Source organism: Pinus tabuliformis, chromosome 3_2 (assembly GCF_031772625.1).
Source record: "Pinus tabuliformis cultivar Carrire ecotype Pingquan chromosome 3_2, CPIR1, whole genome shotgun sequence".
Lineage (NCBI taxonomy): Eukaryota > Viridiplantae > Streptophyta > Pinopsida > Pinales > Pinaceae > Pinus > Pinus tabuliformis.
The window spans coordinates 30,120,193-30,138,027 of NC_142302.1; the positions used below are offsets into that span (position 1 = coordinate 30,120,193).

The 17,835-nt window shown below is 38.0% G+C and overlaps 1 protein-coding gene across 1 annotated transcript; it reads right to left on the reverse strand.

Moving 5' to 3' along the window:
• Nucleotides 1–2,649: 2,649 nt before the first annotated feature.
• Nucleotides 2,650–17,362, reverse strand: LOC149179654 (brassinosteroid-responsive RING protein 1-like). Its single transcript, XM_089413608.1, has 4 exons — nucleotides 16,963–17,362; nucleotides 2,985–3,024; nucleotides 2,825–2,891; nucleotides 2,650–2,736 (listed from the first exon to the last, which is right to left on the reverse strand). The coding sequence occupies exons 1-4, from the start codon at nucleotides 17,360–17,362 to the stop codon at nucleotides 2,650–2,652; spliced, it is 594 nt and encodes a 197-aa protein (XP_089269734.1).
• Nucleotides 17,363–17,835: the final 473 nt, after the last annotated feature.

The following is a 17,835-nucleotide window of genomic DNA, read 5'->3' on the forward strand; positions in this document are numbered from 1 at the left end:
CTCCAACCACTTTCCAGAGTGCAGTATTGAGTATATTTTCTGAACTAGTTCGTGATGCAGTGGAAACATATATGGATGATTTCACTCCTTATGGTTCTAGCTTTAAGGAAGCTTTATCTAACCTAGGAAAAGTCTTGGACAAGTGTATTGAAATGAACCTATCCCTCAGTCCAGAAAAATGTGAATTTTTTATGACTGAAGGGACCCTGCTAGGTCATGCAATATCTCAACAAGGATTGTAGGTGGACCCCAACAAAGTTGCCATCATCCAAAGGGTCCCACCTCCTCAAAGGGTGAGAGATGTCAGAAGTTTCCTAGGCTTAGCTGGATATTACAGAAGATTCATTAAAGATTTCAACAAGTTAGCCTCTCTGTTGTTTAGTCTTTTAGGAAAACATATCAAATTTATATGGACCGAAAGCTGTCAAGAAGCCCTACATACCTTGAAAAAGCAAACTTGTGACTACCGAAATTTTGAGAGGCCCAAATTGGGCCCTGCCTTTCCACATTCATACAAATGCCTCGAACAAAGCAATAGGAGCAACCTTAGGACATATTGATGAAAAGTTACCTTATGCCATATAGTTTATAACTAAAAAACTTTCAAAGGCAGAGTTAAACTACACGATAACCGAGAAGGAACTCCTAGTTGTAGTGCATTCCTTAAACAAATTCAGACATTACATCACAGGTTATCAAACCTTTGTACACACTGGTCATGCTACAATTATATATTTAATGAACAAACCAGATGTAAATTCTCACATTATTAGATGGTTGCTTTTACTGCAGCAGTTTGATTTGCCCATTCTTGATCAGCGTGGTAAAGAAAATGTTGTTACTGACTTTTTTTCTAGAGTAAATTTGCCTGCAAGTGAAGAAGAAATGGTGGATGATAAAATGCCAGATGAACACGTGTTTTCTATCTTCGTACTCTCTCAATGGTTTGTTGATATAGCAAACTACTTGGTTTCAATACAGTTCCCACCACACCTATCCTCAAAGAAAAAGAGCAAGATTGTGAGGAAAAGCGCCCCTTTCACCTGGATTGGAGGAAATCTCTTCAAACATGGCCCAGATGAGATCTTGAGAAGATGTGTTAGGGAGGAGGAAGTTTTTGACATTCTCCTGACGTATCATGATGAGCCTTGTGGAGGCCATTTTGTAGCAAAGAAGACTACCTTCAAAATATTGCAAGCAAGCTACTATTGGCCCACTCTTCATCAAGATGTGAGGAGGTATACCAACCAATTTGATTGGTATCAAAGGATGGGGAAACCTACTCCAAACGATGAGATTCCCATGCAACCTCAAGTGACCTTTGATCCATTTGAGAAGTGGGGCATGGATTTTGTGGGTCCTATCAACCCTCCTTCAAAACAGAAGACATACATCATTGTGTGCATTGACTATCTGACAAAATGGGTAGAAACAAAAGCAATCAAAGAAGCAATAGAGGAAAAAGTAGTTGATTTTTTTAGAGAAAACATATTCTATAAGTTCGGGTATCCAAGAGAAATGGTCACAGACCAAGGTAGTCAGTTCACCTCCAAGTTGATTGAAGACTTTCTCACACATCATAAAATCAAGCACAGGACTTCCACCCATTACCATCCACAAGCCAATGGGTAGGTGGAAGTCACTAACAGAGCTTTAGAAGGAATTCTGACCAAGGTAGTGAGCAGTAGCAGAAAATATTGGCCGAATAGACTAGTTGAGGCCACCTGGGCCTACAACAAAACATGGAAGACCACCACAGAGTTCATGCCCTATGAACAGGTCTATGGGAATAAGGCTTTGTTGTCAATATAATTTGAATAAAATGCACTAAGAATGGAAGCTCAATTGGACCTAGACCTCAGCCATGCACAGAGGGAAAGACTACTCCAGCTCAGTGGATTGGATGAACAAAGATCGCAAGCCCTTCTCCACACAGAGGTAGTTCAGCTTCAGAGGAAGATATGGCATGACAAAAATATCAAGGAGAAGTAATTCCAAGAGGGAGATTGGGCACTGCTCTATGACTTGAGGTTTAAAGACTTCAAAGGAAAACTAAGGACAAGATAGATGGGACCCCACACTCTGGAAAAATGCAATGACAATGGTTCAGTTCTGATCAGAACCATTGATGAGGAAGCCATTGCCATGCTTGTCAATGGACATAGGTTGAAAATTTACAAGAAGACCCTCTCCAAGCGAGAGTTCGCAGAAGATATGAATAAGATAATGATGGTAGTGGAGCAGGTCTTAGCCTCCACTTCACCCACTCACTGAAGAAGCAAAATAATAATAATAATAATAATAATAAGGACTCAAGTGAAAACCTCCATGACGTGCTTGAGTCCCATCATTGGGTTTAAAACCTCTATTGATGTGGCCCAATGATGAAAAAAACAAAAAAAAAGAGAGAATAAGATCCCTGGGTGAAAACCTCCCTCGGAGGTGCCCAGGGTAGGCAATTAGGGTGAATACCTCCTTGAGGTGCCCTAGTTGTCTTTAAAAAGAAAAAAGAAAAAAAGAAGAAGAAGAAACAGAGAAAAGAAGGAAAAGGGAATTGAATTTTAATGTGCATTGCAAGTTATAGGTGGACCACAGGGAGCAAGAGAAGATTCCACATAGCATATCTCATCTCCCCCACACTCTTCTCCATCATTTCTGACCTTTCTTCCACCCTACTTTGTTTTTTCCAAAAACTGTGCGTTCTATAGGAGGCCCTGTGTGTTCTACAGGAGGCTCCTATAGAAATCACAGAGACCCAGAAATAGTTCCAGAAAATCGTTTGAGGGGCTGGGAGGTTTCATGAAGAGCATGTATACCCTCCTACAGCTGTCCAGCCTCCTTTCCATCCATCCAACACCTGCACCACCTCATCATCGTCATCTTTTCCCTTCCTGCAGAAAAAACACAGAAACTAGTTCTTAGAAAAAAAAAAAAAACAACAAAGGAAGAAGCACCTCAAATATCACCTGCAGCTTACCAAGTACCTTTCCATCTTCATCAGCATCTCTGTCATCATCCTCAAAGCTGCCAGCACAAAAAATCAACTAAAAAATTTAAAGGGAGAAGCAGTTATAGGAGCTGCTGTAGGAATTCCTGTAGCAGCTGATCCCATTAAAATCAAGCCATAGCAACAAAAGAAGTGCAACCATGGGATTGAAGTGGACATCTGATGCTAGATCCAACGAGAGGATACCTACACAAAGCAAACTAGCCACACATCAAGAAGCAAAGAACATGCAATAGAGGAGATAAAGGCATGTAGCAACTGAAATACAAGCATGCAACAGAAAAAGGAACCAAAATGCCTCACAGAACGTACATTCAACTCGTAGGTAAGTTACTAACCCCATCCTCTATTGCATTTGTGTAATTGGAAAATGTGCATAAGTGAATCAGATGGTTAGGGTTGAACAAAAAAAGGTGGCCAATTAAATCTTGTTGACTGCGCTCATTTGGAGATGCCACCACACGTGTGCCTAGTCAACTCAGAAAAAATCTAAAGGACAGGTAGTGGAGGATATGAAAACTTCGCTGCAATGATGGGAAGTGATTGCAGGAAAGAGCCATGATGACAAGGTAGTGGGGTCCAATGGGCCAAATATGGCAACGTACATTTTTGCCAGCTCACCCCATCACCTGAAATATCCCAAAGAAGAAATAAGTACTCCTCCTCAAAACTCCTTCACCACCTTTTCTTCCATTTCATCCTCATCCACTTAGCTACAACAAGCTCTTTGTCACCACCATAGCCTCGAAACCATCATTCTCCATCGCTTTCATCCATCCTTCTGCTATCGGTATTCTACAGGATCACTTACAGGTTCTACAGGAGCACCGACAAGCAGTTCTACAGAAGGGGCAGTAAGCTGTTTTTAAGGAGAAAACATGGGGTTTCTGCTCAATTTCTAGCTTGAGGAGGTACGTTCTATGCATACCCACCTTGATTATCAATATATGCAAGGAATGATATAAATTTAAGGAGAAATTGAGTCCTTTGAAGAAGAGGAATTACATAAAATTTTCTGCCTGTTTTCTTAAAAAAACACAGTTTTCCTTTGTTTTCCTGTTTCTTCAAAATTCTTGTCTCCATCTCTACCTTGGGTGTTTAAAAGGGTTATAAGCACAATGACAGTGGGACTCATGAGGAAGGAGCCCACAAATTCAGCCAAGCTCCATGAACATCCAGAAGTAGTAGCCATTTTCACTAGAGCAAATTGGATGCCATTTTTTGAGAAATTCTAAGGGTTTGATGAAGAAGTGGCTCAAGAGTTTGCCCTTTCGTTAGTACATCACAACCATGCCACTGTTACTTTTAGAGGTATCTCCATGGAAATCACCCCATAATTTATCAGTAGGGTTACCACCCTTCCTCTTAGATTACCTTGGAGCAAAGATGAAAAGCCAATTGGGTAGTCTGCCAAGAAAAACTTCTTCCAAAATAATGAACATCCTGTAGAAGACAAAAATGGCATTAGAAGGACAAGCATACCTTACCCTTAGGATGAGGTCAGTTACCATATTATCAAATATATTTCCTGTGAAAGGAGATATAGCATAGTTTATGGCTACCATTTCAGACTTCTCCATGAGATGAGATATGTCATGGACACTCCAACACCCTAGAAACTTAGCAGCCCCTATCTTCTCCTGCAGTCCCTCATAGACTCCAACATTAAGTTGAAGGCAGGAGGTCCAGATCAATTGGCTCACCATGGGTTAATAAAATTGTTAGTGGAAGCCCCTCCATACCTTCACAATCCCCATAGCATGGGAAATCTTCTAAAACATGACAACAGAAGATGATATAAATGCCCTTAGATATGATCTCACTCCTTCTGATAGTGAGGGGGAAGAGAAGCGAGGGGGAGAAGGGGAGGAAACTGAGGAACAAACAGAGAGGGAGGAAACTAAAACAGAGGAGGAAGAAACCAAAATAGAAAAAAAGGAAACAAAACCAGCAGAGACAGAGAAAAAGACAAGGAGAGGAAAAGGGCTAGAAAAAACAGAATTATCTCCTGAGACCCTAGAAAGGGAGGCAACAGCTACTCTCACTGCCCTCAACACCCCAATTAAACCCAAAAAAAAGAGGAAGAGGTGGACCTCAATGTATTTCCGGGCTCAGAAGATCACAAGGATCAAACGAGGGAAGCCCCGACCTTCTTCTAAAGTGCCCATTGTAATTGAAGATTCACCCACTGTCAAACGGGAAGAATCTCCCTCTAAAACCCCTATCACATATGAAAGAGGGACTCCTAGATCTTCCACTTGCAAGGAAACAGTGCAACTACAAGACTTAAAAGCAGTTCTATAGGAGGCATAGACTTTTCTATAGGAGACCCTGTCAAGACTACAGGAGACCGAAAAATTTGAAAAAGGACTACAAGGATAGTCACAGGGGAGGAGGAAGCATTAGAGACTCAAGAACCTAATCCATATCCTAGTTTGGGCTCTTACTACCATCTTCTTGAGGGGGGAAGAATCATTCCACAGAAATTTGCAATCCCACTTTTCTTTGAGTTGGAGAAAGAAAGAATAAGTAGCCATAGGTGGATGCAAATCACCAAATCCAAGGGAGTAGAGGAAATTGGCCACATCGAGAACAATCTTAGAGAAATGGGCAGGGAATTAAGTGTTGTAAGATATAGAGAGGCAATCACAAGAACACACTTGGAAACAGAAAATGCATTACTTAGAAGACAGCTGCAAGAGAGGGAGACACAACTAGCATCCATGGCCAGCTGGTCTATAGAGGCACTACAGTGGAGAACACCAGAAAAATCATATGGATTATACCTCAAGGACCAATGGCTACAGTTTCAGATAAGGACTTTAGCACAGAAAGGCACAATGCCTTTCCAAGATTATAAATAGTTTATGGACCTATGCGACCAAAGTTCATTAGAAGACAAGGCAAAAATAGCAAAGTTCTATTTACATAACATGGCCCTCACCGATATGAACGTGTGGGACCCCAATGCTAGGCTAGGGGACCTGCAACTAATGGCCATGGCATCATGGATGAATCATGAGGAATTAAGGGCAGCAAAGATAAGGAAGTTGATGATAAAGGAGCAGAATGAGCCCCTCATGATCAAAGCTAAGCCATCAGACCCCATGGCTCTCATCAGCACACACCAGCTGCTTACAAATAATCCCCAAATTGCCCCTAAGTATATCAATGATCAAGCTCATGCCATTGCACATTTTGAGGACATGGAAAGGTTACTAGGGGATGACTGTATTCATACTTGTATGAGGAGGTGGAACACCCTATCACATAGTCTGCAGATTAGGGAGAATCACTCCCCAAAAAGGATGAAAGAAGCATTAAGGAGACTGCCACTATACAAGCTCTCTATGTAGAATTTCAAGATCAATTGGATTGGCCTCAAATTGAGTCCCCCACTGCTGCTAGGAATTCTAAAAGGAAAAAAAGAGGAAGAAGAACAATAGCAGTGGGAAGAGGTGGATATAAAGGCAGGATTCCATGACAAAGAAGAGGACCTCACATCAGAAGCATGAGATGTTAGTGAGGCCATCAAGGCCATCAAAGATGAGGAGATCGATTAAGTTGCTCACAGGATGAGCAACACCTTCAGTAGGGGGTGATGATGAGCCCCATAAATGGGTAATTATATGGGCTTATTTTTCCTCCTAAAATAGCTTAATCCACCATTCTATTAGCTTGTTGCATGTTTTTTAATTATATTTATGCTTATGGAGTGAGTTGGGTTGGTCGTTATGCCATGGAGTCTAATATGTGTTTAATGCAGATTTTTGTTCAATTTTGGAGATAAAGTCTAAGGTTTAATGGGCAATTGGCAGCAATAATTCAAAGTAGACAAGGGAGAGGATTTATAGGAGGGTATCCCCCTCATTTATGAATCCCCACTTCGAATTCTCCATCATGCAGCTCGGAGCACAAATAACCACATCAATGCACTAGGAGGCAGCTAAGAAAGTGGAGGATAACTTTTGTTTATCTCAAGTTTTGGGAGCAAGCCTCCCTGATTTTAAGGAAGTTGTTGGGAGCTTCAGTTGTATAAGTATAGAGGCCTCAGACCTCATTAGGAAGCTATTCAAATTTTCGAATTTTTGTTTTAGCTTTGCTCTTCTCAACTTCAAGATTACTTTTGTTGACAGTTTCATGTAATCCTATTATTATTTTGATAATAAAGATGAGATCCTTTTTGTGCTAGCACTGAGTTACCTCAGAGGGCTGAAGCTCTTGGGTTAGGGCCCAATCCAATCATCCAAGCTCTTCTTATTTGTATTTCTATGCTTTGTTTCAGTTTATGAATTAGTTGTTGTTAGATGAATTTCTTTCTTGGTTAAGAATAGGTTGCTTTTGGTGATTTATAAGTTTGTTTCCATTTTATTTTTCCATAGCAGGTGAAATGATAGAAAGAAGATATAAAAGGCAACCAACGGAGCCTTGGACTCCTTTCCTCCCTTTGGGACCATGAACTTAGGCCAAGACCCTCTTGCTGCCACAAAAACACAGATTTGCCTTCTCCATAGGATTTCTAGTGTTGCAGTTTGTTAGAAGGTTAATTCTTTGCTTTAGATATCTTTCACCATGCTCTTTTCTATCTTGCAATAAGTTTCCTTCCATGCTTTCTCTCATTATAGCATTTTTCTTGCATTTCTTTCCATAGCTCATAATCTAGATTAGCTTGATCAATGCAAAATTTTGTTTTTGATGTACTTAGTTTCCTTGCTTACTTGATCTCCTTGTTTGATTTTCAGGTCCTTTTGCACCAAATCTCTTCTCATAGCAAGTCAGCCTACTGGCCATCACATTCTCTCCCTGCACTATGCCCTACAGGTCGCCCAAAGTTCACCTCAATTCTGCCTTAGTTTTCTGCATTTTTCCATAGGATTTCTTCCTCTTTCCCGACCATCTTTTCCTCTCCTAGCAATCCTTGGTTACCCCTAGGTGCCTTAAGACATAATATCAGCCTTTAGCTACCCTTTCTCCCCATTCTCACACCTTCAAAACCTCCAAAACCGTTCTTGGCATTCTCATGTAGACCTCCTATAGACCTCCTGTAGATCCCCTACAGCCTCCTGTAGATTTTCCTGTAGGCTTCTTTTTGAAGTCCGGTTGTGGGAAAAGCCTCCCAAAGGCCACTTGAGACCTCCTAGGACCCATCCACACCATCCTACATCTTCTCAAGTCCCAAAACCGCCCTCCATCGCCACCAAATCACTGCCACATTCACAATCAAATAAATTACATAGATGACAATTTCACATAAAAATACATAAAAATCCAAAAAGATGTATTTTGCTCATTTACTTCTAGGAATAGCTTAAGTAGATGTTGTTTACTTCCTGAGTAGCTAATGGCATTCATTTCATGGTTTTTCATCTCTCTTTCTGCAAAAAGAAGAATTAGTTGGTTAAGTAGGATTTGTTAGGTTGACTTTACATTTCAGTCTTATTTTGCTTTCTGTAAGGAGAGTAGCCCCTATAGAGTAAGCTTTCCTTTCTTTCATCACTTATAGATCTTCTTTTGGAATCCATAAAAGTTGGCTTGAGCTCCTAGTGATCTTGCACCACTGACCAAATGATAGCCCGTAGTAAGAACTAGTACTTGTGCATACAACACCATCGTTTCCAAGTTTGTTACAAACTATCGGGTTGATAAAAGTAAAGTAGGAAGCCCAAGAGTTGCAACATTATTGCTGCAATACTGTTGCTCACCAAAAATATTGCTCCATTTGTAGTATCCAATTTAGTGGATCCTTGCCATCAAACTTCCTCATATCTCCTTTTCTTAATTTTAGGATCTCGATATTGAAACGACTGTAACTATGTAATTTCATATCTCCAAGTTCTAAAATTATGTCCTGTCGTAGCCCTCTAAGTCCTATTTCTAATCCCGCAAGTCTAATCAAGATTGGATTCTCCTAGGAAGCGTTATGTCAAATCTCCCACGATGACCTGATTATAGACTAGTTCAGTAGAGCGAACTTGTACGAAGTACCACTTGTCACTATTTCAACCTTAGGGCCTGAATTCAATACCCAAAAAACTAAAGTTCGTCTTATTTTTGTACATTCTTATGAAATTTCAATCTGATGCTCATAGAGAAAGTTATGATGATTTTCCTAAGGTCACCTGTTTGGGATGTAATTCGGGTGCTTGCAAAAACCATAAATGTCTTGGATTGTATCTCCAAAAATATAGTGAAACAACATCTGAAATTCGGGCCCGAACTTCACCAAGCTTTCAGCTCAAATGGGTTTTAATTTTAGAGTCTGGAACTTTGTAAAAAACAAATTATAGCAAAATTCCATGATGACCTGTTTGATACGGAATTATGTTGCTTTCAAAAATGCTAACCTCCTCAGATCAGATCTCTAAAAATATAGCGATACAAGATCTAAAATTCAGACCCGAGGTTCACATTATTTCATCTCAAATGGTTTTTTTTTTAGCTTCTGAAACATCACAGAAAAACAGTTATTATAGCAAAAATACCATGATGACCTGTTTGGAGCAGTGAAACCCTAAAATCCAAAGCTCTAATACCAAATGTTATGAAACCAGTTCACAAAAAAATAGAAAATAAAAGTAAATGCCTTAGAATTAAGCCTCTTCGAGGGGGCAACCTCCTTTACATTACACAAATGAACAAAATTGTACAAACGTCAAAGCCTCCTTTCTATATATAGGAGTCTAAGTGGTCATAATATAATCAGAGCTAACATAACAATAATAATGTAAGGGCACAATAATAAAAATAATGGGGTTCTATGGGGCACAATAATAACAATAGGGGGACTACATGGGCACAAAAATATAATAAGGGGGTTGTACTAATAATAATAAGGAGTTACACTAGTAGTATAGGGAGCTAACAGTTTGAAGCTTCCCCAAAGCTAGAAACAATTTGATGAAAGTCTATCCATTATGTTATAGTGGCTTTCCCGATTAATAGAACATCATCTACAAACATAAGGTGAGATAGAATAATTTTCCTTACCAACATACAATCATAAATAATACCCATAGAAAGATACTCCTTTATCTGTATGCTTAATCCATATACCACAATCCGAAATAGAAGAAGAGATACGGCACATCCCTTTCTGAGACCCCTTGTAGCCTTGAAGAAATTTGTGGGAAGCTTGTTAATGATGACCACAAAGTTCAATGTTGAAATACATGTCATGATTCATTTGACTATCATTGCTATGAGACCAATCTTATGTAGGGTAATCCTTAATAGTTCCCAATTAACATTATTATAAGCATCGATCAAGTCCATCTTCATGATAAAAGCCTCAATCTATTGAGATCTAATTGAATTAATGCATTCTTGAGTAATGGTAATTGCATCATGAATCTTCCTATGGTCTAAGAATCCATATTTCTCTGAAGAAATATTCTTTGACAACATTTATTTTATCCTTTTAGCTATGATTTTAGATATCATTTTGTAAAATGTTTTACAAAGAGGAAAAGGAGGAAGGATTTCCTACCTTAGAGGTAAGAGCTATGAAATTAGCATATACTGCACCAAAAATTGAACCAATCCTTTCAATATTCATCGACCATTGTAGAGATTTACTCGAGCATAATATCTTGAAAATGAAGAAAGAGCTCCAGTGACCAACTATTTGGTCCTGGTCGCTTATGCATGGCTATAGCTTCCAATACCTCTAAAACCTCTTCATTTGTGATCATATTTCCTATTAAATCATTTTCCTCCTCACTGATAATATAAGGAAAGAGGTTTATAATCTCCATATGTTTGTTCCAGATGTACCCCATCTCTAGTTCTATATAAATGGTTGAAAAAGTGGATTTCCTCCCTTTGTATCACCTTTTGTGAAGAGAAGGATTCCCCTCTCCATCTCTGATAAATGAGATTACATTTTGTTTCCTTCTAAAAGACACTTGACTATGAAATAATTGAATATTTTTGTCTCCTTTTGCCACCCATGTCGCCATGCTCATTAAACACCATTCCTCTTCTTGGGACTTTAGAATATGATTCTTTCTTTTTTCTAGATCTAGTATCTATTTTTTGAGGAGGAAAAGAAATATCTTGTATCCTTTAGGTCTTCCGAAGACTTTATCAAGAAATCTTTCAGAATCAATTCCCTTACCAAAGCATTTTTCTTATCCCCAACCCAAAGCATTTTTCTTATCCCCAACCCAAAGCCTCATAGCTTTCTTCAACTTTTCAATCTTGTAACAGGCAACATCCATGCATGAGAACCCACAACCAGGATGTGAATTGAGCCATTTATCATGGACCAATACTTTGAAAGCTTTCTTCTTAAGATACAAATGTTTAAGCTTGAATGGATAGGCTTACTTCGTTGTTTCCTCGGACCATTTCGGAAAAATCAAATTTTGGTCTGACGAAAAGGATGGGAGGGTCCATGAAGCCAAATTCCCCATTCTACCAACCAAATAAGATTTAACAAAGAATCAATCCAATATTTTGGACATACCCTAACTCCTCAAATTCCCATTCCTCCATGTAGGGAAGATTGTTGTAGCCCTTATATCTATAAGTGTTTTTTGAGCAAATAAGTCCTTAAGAAACAACCCCAACTTGGTTTCCTTACTAATTAGTCCCCAAACCTCATCCTTTTCCATTGTAAAATTTAGGTCACCTCCCAGAATCAAATAACTATGTTCCACTAAACCACTGGCTTCAATTTGATCCTAGAACCTCTCTCTATTAGAGAAATGGGCATATATGTTAAGCAGATGAAGGCACACATTCGACCCTATCAAAAAACCTATTAAAATAATTCTTGCATTAGAATTAAAATATCTGAAATTAATGACTTTAGGATCTCGCATGATGGCCATTCCTCTCGATATGCCTAAGGCATTGCTCGTATAAACATACAAAAGAGGACAAACATTCAACAAACAATTCCAATCATTTTCCCTACAAATCATGGCCTCTTGAAAGAGAACTACAATCGGTTTATTTTTATAGATAATACAATGAAGGGATATTTTTTTTGGGGTATATCCCAAAATCGTCATGTTTAATAACATTACAGTCTTTCCAGAGGATCTTCCACTTGTTCAACCCCTTCAAAGACTCAAGAGTTAGCTAGTGCAAAAACCAAATGCCCGACCTTAATGCTAGCAAGATCATTATAAGGAGGTTGAGGATCCTCGAAGGGCTCCTAAAATGATGATAGAATATTACAAGGGACCATAGAATAGTTCAAAAATTTCTTACATTTTATTCTTTTTTTTAACCTAGTTGTGATGTTTTTCCTAGAATTAGGACTCACAAATAAATCCTCCTTTGTAAAAAAATATTTTTTGATAGTGAGAGGCTCTAATCCAATCAACACGTTTTGAGCTATATTTTCCAACTCCACATCTTTAGAGATAAAAAAGGAATAAAATCCCAAAGGCGACTCGATTTTGATACAAGAAGAGAAAAATTAACTCCTTCGATATTTGGGCTCCTTTCTCCTTAACAATGTCCTTCCTGATAGGTGAAGGCTCACTTCTAACACTAGCTATCCTAGTCAACTGCTTGTGGTAATCAATAATCAAAGGCAAGGGAAGTACGGAGCCCTTACTTCCTTCCATAATGATAGAGTTCTGACATTTCTCACGAAGTGTGGCCTATCCACTTGGATTATCCATATCAACAACATTAATAATAGGACTGTTGCAAGCATAATTTTCAAAAATATCCTACCTCAAATGTTCTTGGGAGTGCTCAACCCGCTCTTTGTGACAAAAACCCCTTTGTCAACCCGAAGGAAAACTCCCAAGGCACTCTTCCATGAGAGGATCCGTCACATGATAATAGAGGCACCAAAAGTGGATCCCCCAATATTCTATGCATTGTCTGAAAGAGAGTGGTCCGCAAAAGAGGTCAATCTCTTTTGGAAAACCATTAGTGTATTCCATTTGAACTAAAACCCATGTTATCCTTTTGTCAAGGCACCCTAGGATCCCTTCCTCTAGAAATAAATATTCTCTTAGCTATCAACATTATAACCTCTTTTTTCAACAACTCCATTGGGAAACCAGACAAGTTTACCAACAACTTTTCATGATTGAGCACATCCTTCGATGGATTAAAGCCCACTTGTCAGTGCTAGAGAATAAGAAAGCCCCTTCCTTTGACCCAAGATATGGAAGCAATGTGAGATGCGTCCTCTAAACACAAAAATTGAAAGGAGAAGTATCCATTAAAAATAACACTTACCTTTGGTCTATGCTTCAAAAGAGGAAACCAACTTTTTTCGACACAAACCTTCATTTGTTCTCCTGCCAGCTTGGAGAATTCCCACCTGCCAATGAGCACACTATGTTTTAAGCCTTCCACCTTATCCCATAATATATCCACCCCAAAAACCAGACTCTGAAATTTTTCGAAAGACTTTATTTCCTTCCTCCTCGAGGGTTTTCTCAAACCAGAAATAATATGACCTTTTCTCTCCAAATTAACACCATCCTATATTGATTTGCCCTAGTGGACCGACCCAAATATTTGGATAGACGACACCTCTCCAGTGATGTTACTATGTAGAGTTTTAACATTTACCTCCACTAACATTGTTACCTCAATCAACTCATCCAACTCAGGAGAGAAATCGCGCAAAATAGTCCTTTTTGTTGCCATCATTGAAAAAATATCCTCCTAAACGCTAAAATAGCTTCAATGAAAAAATGGAACTACCATAATCGTCTCAGAAAACCACTAGTTAGACGCTAAAAAACGCCCCAAATTGACATATTCAAATCCCAATAGATTGGATCCTAAGATCTGACCCTTTCGATATCCCACCCAAAATGATATTGGAAATTCCTATAAATGAGAGAAAAGAGAGAATGGCACTAGAGACAATCCCAAAGGGTGAAGATAGAAAGTTCTCCCATATCACTTTTGCATAAACCCCACCACAAACCATGTGGCCTTCATGAAGATCACTTTCTTAGAAATGTCAAACACACGTAAAAAAATAGCTAGATCAAACCATGCTACCACATCTAGAAAAGAGGATCCCTATAGTCATCTCACTATATTTTACTAAATCCCTAATAAAATCTTCAAATCTAGAATTCATAAATATGCCATAAGGATATAGTAAAAACCATACAATGATTAGTACAAAGCATAAAAAAGAGCTATGTAGTCTACATAAAAATCCCATCAACCTCCAAGATCATGGTGATTTTGAAAAGTGGTCCTTCCTTGATAGAGAATGATCCACGCATAATGACTAGGAGGAATACGCCATCCCAAGGCACAAATACTTTGATGGATAAATCAAATGCATATTCACCAGGCACAAATCAAAGAAATCATGCAACCTCAAAAAGCCTCTAATTGATGTTCAAATAGAGGAAACTGTTAAAGAAGAACATCAGCCATGGAGACAACAATGAAAAATCACTAGAGGGGATATGGACTCCCTCTAGGATATTCTAGCCTGTAGAACCTCGACTCAAGGCATCCAACTAGGAAAATCCTCTTCCGTAGCAATAAGCACTTGCTACCTAAGTTGGCTAGCACTACAAGAACCTCTAGAGGTAATGACCTGACGGATATAATGTTTGGATTGTATAACCTCTACCTCATCGATAACCAAATACAAACCAATCCTTTGGAAAAAAATGTCGCACTCTTACATCAAGAGGCTCAATCTACCACCCACCTTATACACCTTAATATGTCTTCGAACCAACATACAAATCATATGTGAAAAGGAACATATGATCCTAGTAAAAATGTTGTCATCCCCTCTAAAAACACCATCCGAACTGTACCATAAAAATTCCCCATATTTCTTTCCTCTTTATACATAAATCTATGTGTTGGAAATATGCCTAAAGAGTCTCCTTCAAGAGCCAATCTATAGGCCATGATCTTCACGGAATTTTTTCTCTCTAGCTTTGTCAACACTTGACCCAATCCCATATTCAACTGTAGGCCTATCAATTGAGCCGATGCGTTGTGTTGCAATGTCATAAGGAAAGGGATTTATATTACTTAAAAAATCCATGTAGTAGTTCCCGTAAATGTCTAAAATAAGTGACCTACCATGATGTGAGGGGAAGTTGTATGGGAAGAAGCATATCTTTACAATTATTTTTAGGTGATGTTTAAAAGTATAATTTAAGTAAAATTCATTATTGACGAGAGAACTTTGTAAAATTTATGTGATACAAGAGTGTTATGGAATGTCTATGTGATGAAATTTGACATAATTAGGAAAAGAGTAAACAAATATATATGTAATGAAGTTTTTGTTGACAAATTTATTTAATGAGTTGAAAGATTTTTTATTATAAAAATTCGGTAAAGTAATAATTGCACTCAAAATAAAATTTAGTTAAATAAATAAAACTAAAATTCAAGATGATGTTATATATATGAGTTAAGCATTTTGATTTAATTGAAATGGTCAAAATCAAAGGTTAAATCAAACTATAAAAAATTTGAAGTTTTGAGTGTATTTCATTAAGTGAAATCTCATAGTCATGAAGTCATCATTGATGTAATGAAGGAGGGAACATGTCAACACCCCCCACAAACTAGCATGTTAGCACTCAACACCCCACAAATTAGGTAAAGTCATTAGAGTCTGTTGATAAGTGATGTTGAAGTCAAGTATTTATTGATGTAAAGAGTCACAGGTTACAAAAGGAAAAATATCCATGAAAATTGCAAGTAGAAGATATGGAGACTCCATGAATGAAGCAAAATGAAAAAAAATGCAAACCAAGAGAGGAAGATTTTAGTGATATTAAGTAGTCCCGATCTTAGTAAAACTTGAACATAGAAGAGTAAAAAGTAAGAAAATCTTTGAGTAAAGATTCAAGAAAAATAAAGACGATCAAAAATCAATTCCCAACTAATTCCCAGCATTCACCTCATTGAATAAAAACCGCTGTTGAATACTGAGTACAATGCATCGCTGCAATACACAAGTGGACAAACTCTAGCGAGTTTGAATTTAGTATTATGTATAAAACAATAATGAATATTGTCTTTTAGGTTGACATGTTTTTTTTTTTTTAAATTGCATATGAACTCTCTATAATTCACTGACTTTCTTTAATACATTTATCAATTAATTTAAATTAAAGAAGAAATATATATCTTGAAAGAGAAAAATTGTTATTGATAAACTTAGAATCTAAATTAAGCCACAGTATATGTCCAATATAGTCTGAGTCCAATAAAATAAAAATAATTTATCATCTGAGCCAAAGGCAAAAGGTTACAAATATCTTAAATAATACAGGTCCACTGAAATAATATACGATATAAGACAATGACAAAGGATTGAAAAACTCTTAAAGTAGTACAAGCCCATTGAAACAATATATCAAAAAGAGGATGATTTTAAAAAAGCTCTGAAACTAAAGAATGGAGAAATTTTTGGTGTAGAAAACTTAAACGAAGGAGATCATTCTTTGATAAATAATATAAAAAAATGGTTAAGAAACAGGGCTGTGACAACTATGGGACTGTTAAATATTGTTTTACATGTCGTTGAAAAACTTCCATTATTCAATTATGGCAGTGAAGAATGTGATTTCCATTATCTCTTATAAATATAAATTTGATTGTTTTTTTAACACTTCACATCTGAGCAAATTTTCTTAACTATCATGGCCATGATCGAATTTCTTATATTAATTCTTTGCTCTGACACTCTATCCTTAAGGTAGTGGAAGGCTGCATCGTTATTCATAATGCTTTCAAATAAAATTACAACAACGCTCTAAGTTCAAAACGAGTCGAGAACATAATTCAAATTTCGAAGTCCAGTCTATTAATGTCTTTGTGTTTATATAATAATTACAGTGGGAGTGAAATCTCTACTCTGAAGACGATACTAATTGCTGAGAAATTCCCAAAGAGATTCGAACCCTGATCTAGCATCTTCGGTTCTTCTTCCAGTTATGTTCCAATATCGTCTGAAAGGAAGGGCGACCTACAAACTGGACAAGCGTTCTGGCCATGATCAAGCCATTTGTCCACACACTCTCTGTGAAAGATATGACTGCAATTCGTTAGCCTTCGTATCTCCTCATGTCTCTCCACGTTATTTAAGCAAACAGCACACATAACATCTTCATCGCCGGACTCTTCTGCTAAAACGCCGAACCGAACAACCGGTAACAGCTCACGAATCCGCTGCGCAGATACGAAAGAGCTCACGGACTTCAACCGTTGGTTCGTTTCATCTGGCCAGGAGGTCCCGGGTTCGAGAAACTCACTGAACCCCAGGAACCGAAGGAGCCAATAAACCGCACTTGTAATACATATCAAAACATAGACAACGTTAAGGAGGAGCTTCGGAACAATGATCTGTGAACACCCAACTGGAAATCCCATGGCGGAAATAAAGGCCCTTCCGAACATATGCACTCCGGATCAATGAAACCAGTATATATGTATTTCGGGCATGGCTGTCACATGGTACCTTTACAGGATGGAATTCCTATCCACAATCTGGGCACCTTTTGAAGGGCAAAGTCCAGATACCTACTTGGACCTGTAACTATATAAAGAGTTTTGTTGGCGGTGATGAGGATGAGAGACCAGAGAGTTCAATCCTTTCCATTGACTTCAAATGGGTGGTTTTGAAAGAGTGCGTGGTTTTGAGGCTGGAACCCTTTTCGTTTCTATTAAACGACAGATCCATTCCACCCAACCAGTTTTTCTTTTCCGTGGCAAGGTCAGCAAACTCTTTGTTTAAAGAGGAAGCCATTGCGGTTGTTGGGTAAAGGTATTATAAAAATCAAGTGATAGACGAATAAGTTAAAGAATGAAAAATATGATGACGACAGTTAAAATATTAATTCTTT

What these genes read in the sequence shown, in the direction of transcription:
- LOC149179654 (XM_089413608.1), bottom strand. Translation starts at nt 17,362, where the DNA reads ATGGGATTTCCAGTTGGGTGTTCACAGATCATTGTTCCGAAGCTCCTC. An exon ending in CCAGAACGCTTGTCCAGTTT is followed by an intron (nt 3,025 to 16,962) that starts GTAGGTCGCCCT and finishes TTGTGCTGGCAG; the next exon opens with CTTTGAGGATGATGACAGAG. An exon ending in ATGCTGATGAAGATGGAAAG is followed by an intron (nt 2,892 to 2,984) that starts GTACTTGGTAAG and finishes TTTTTTCTGCAG; the next exon opens with GAAGGGAAAAGATGACGATG.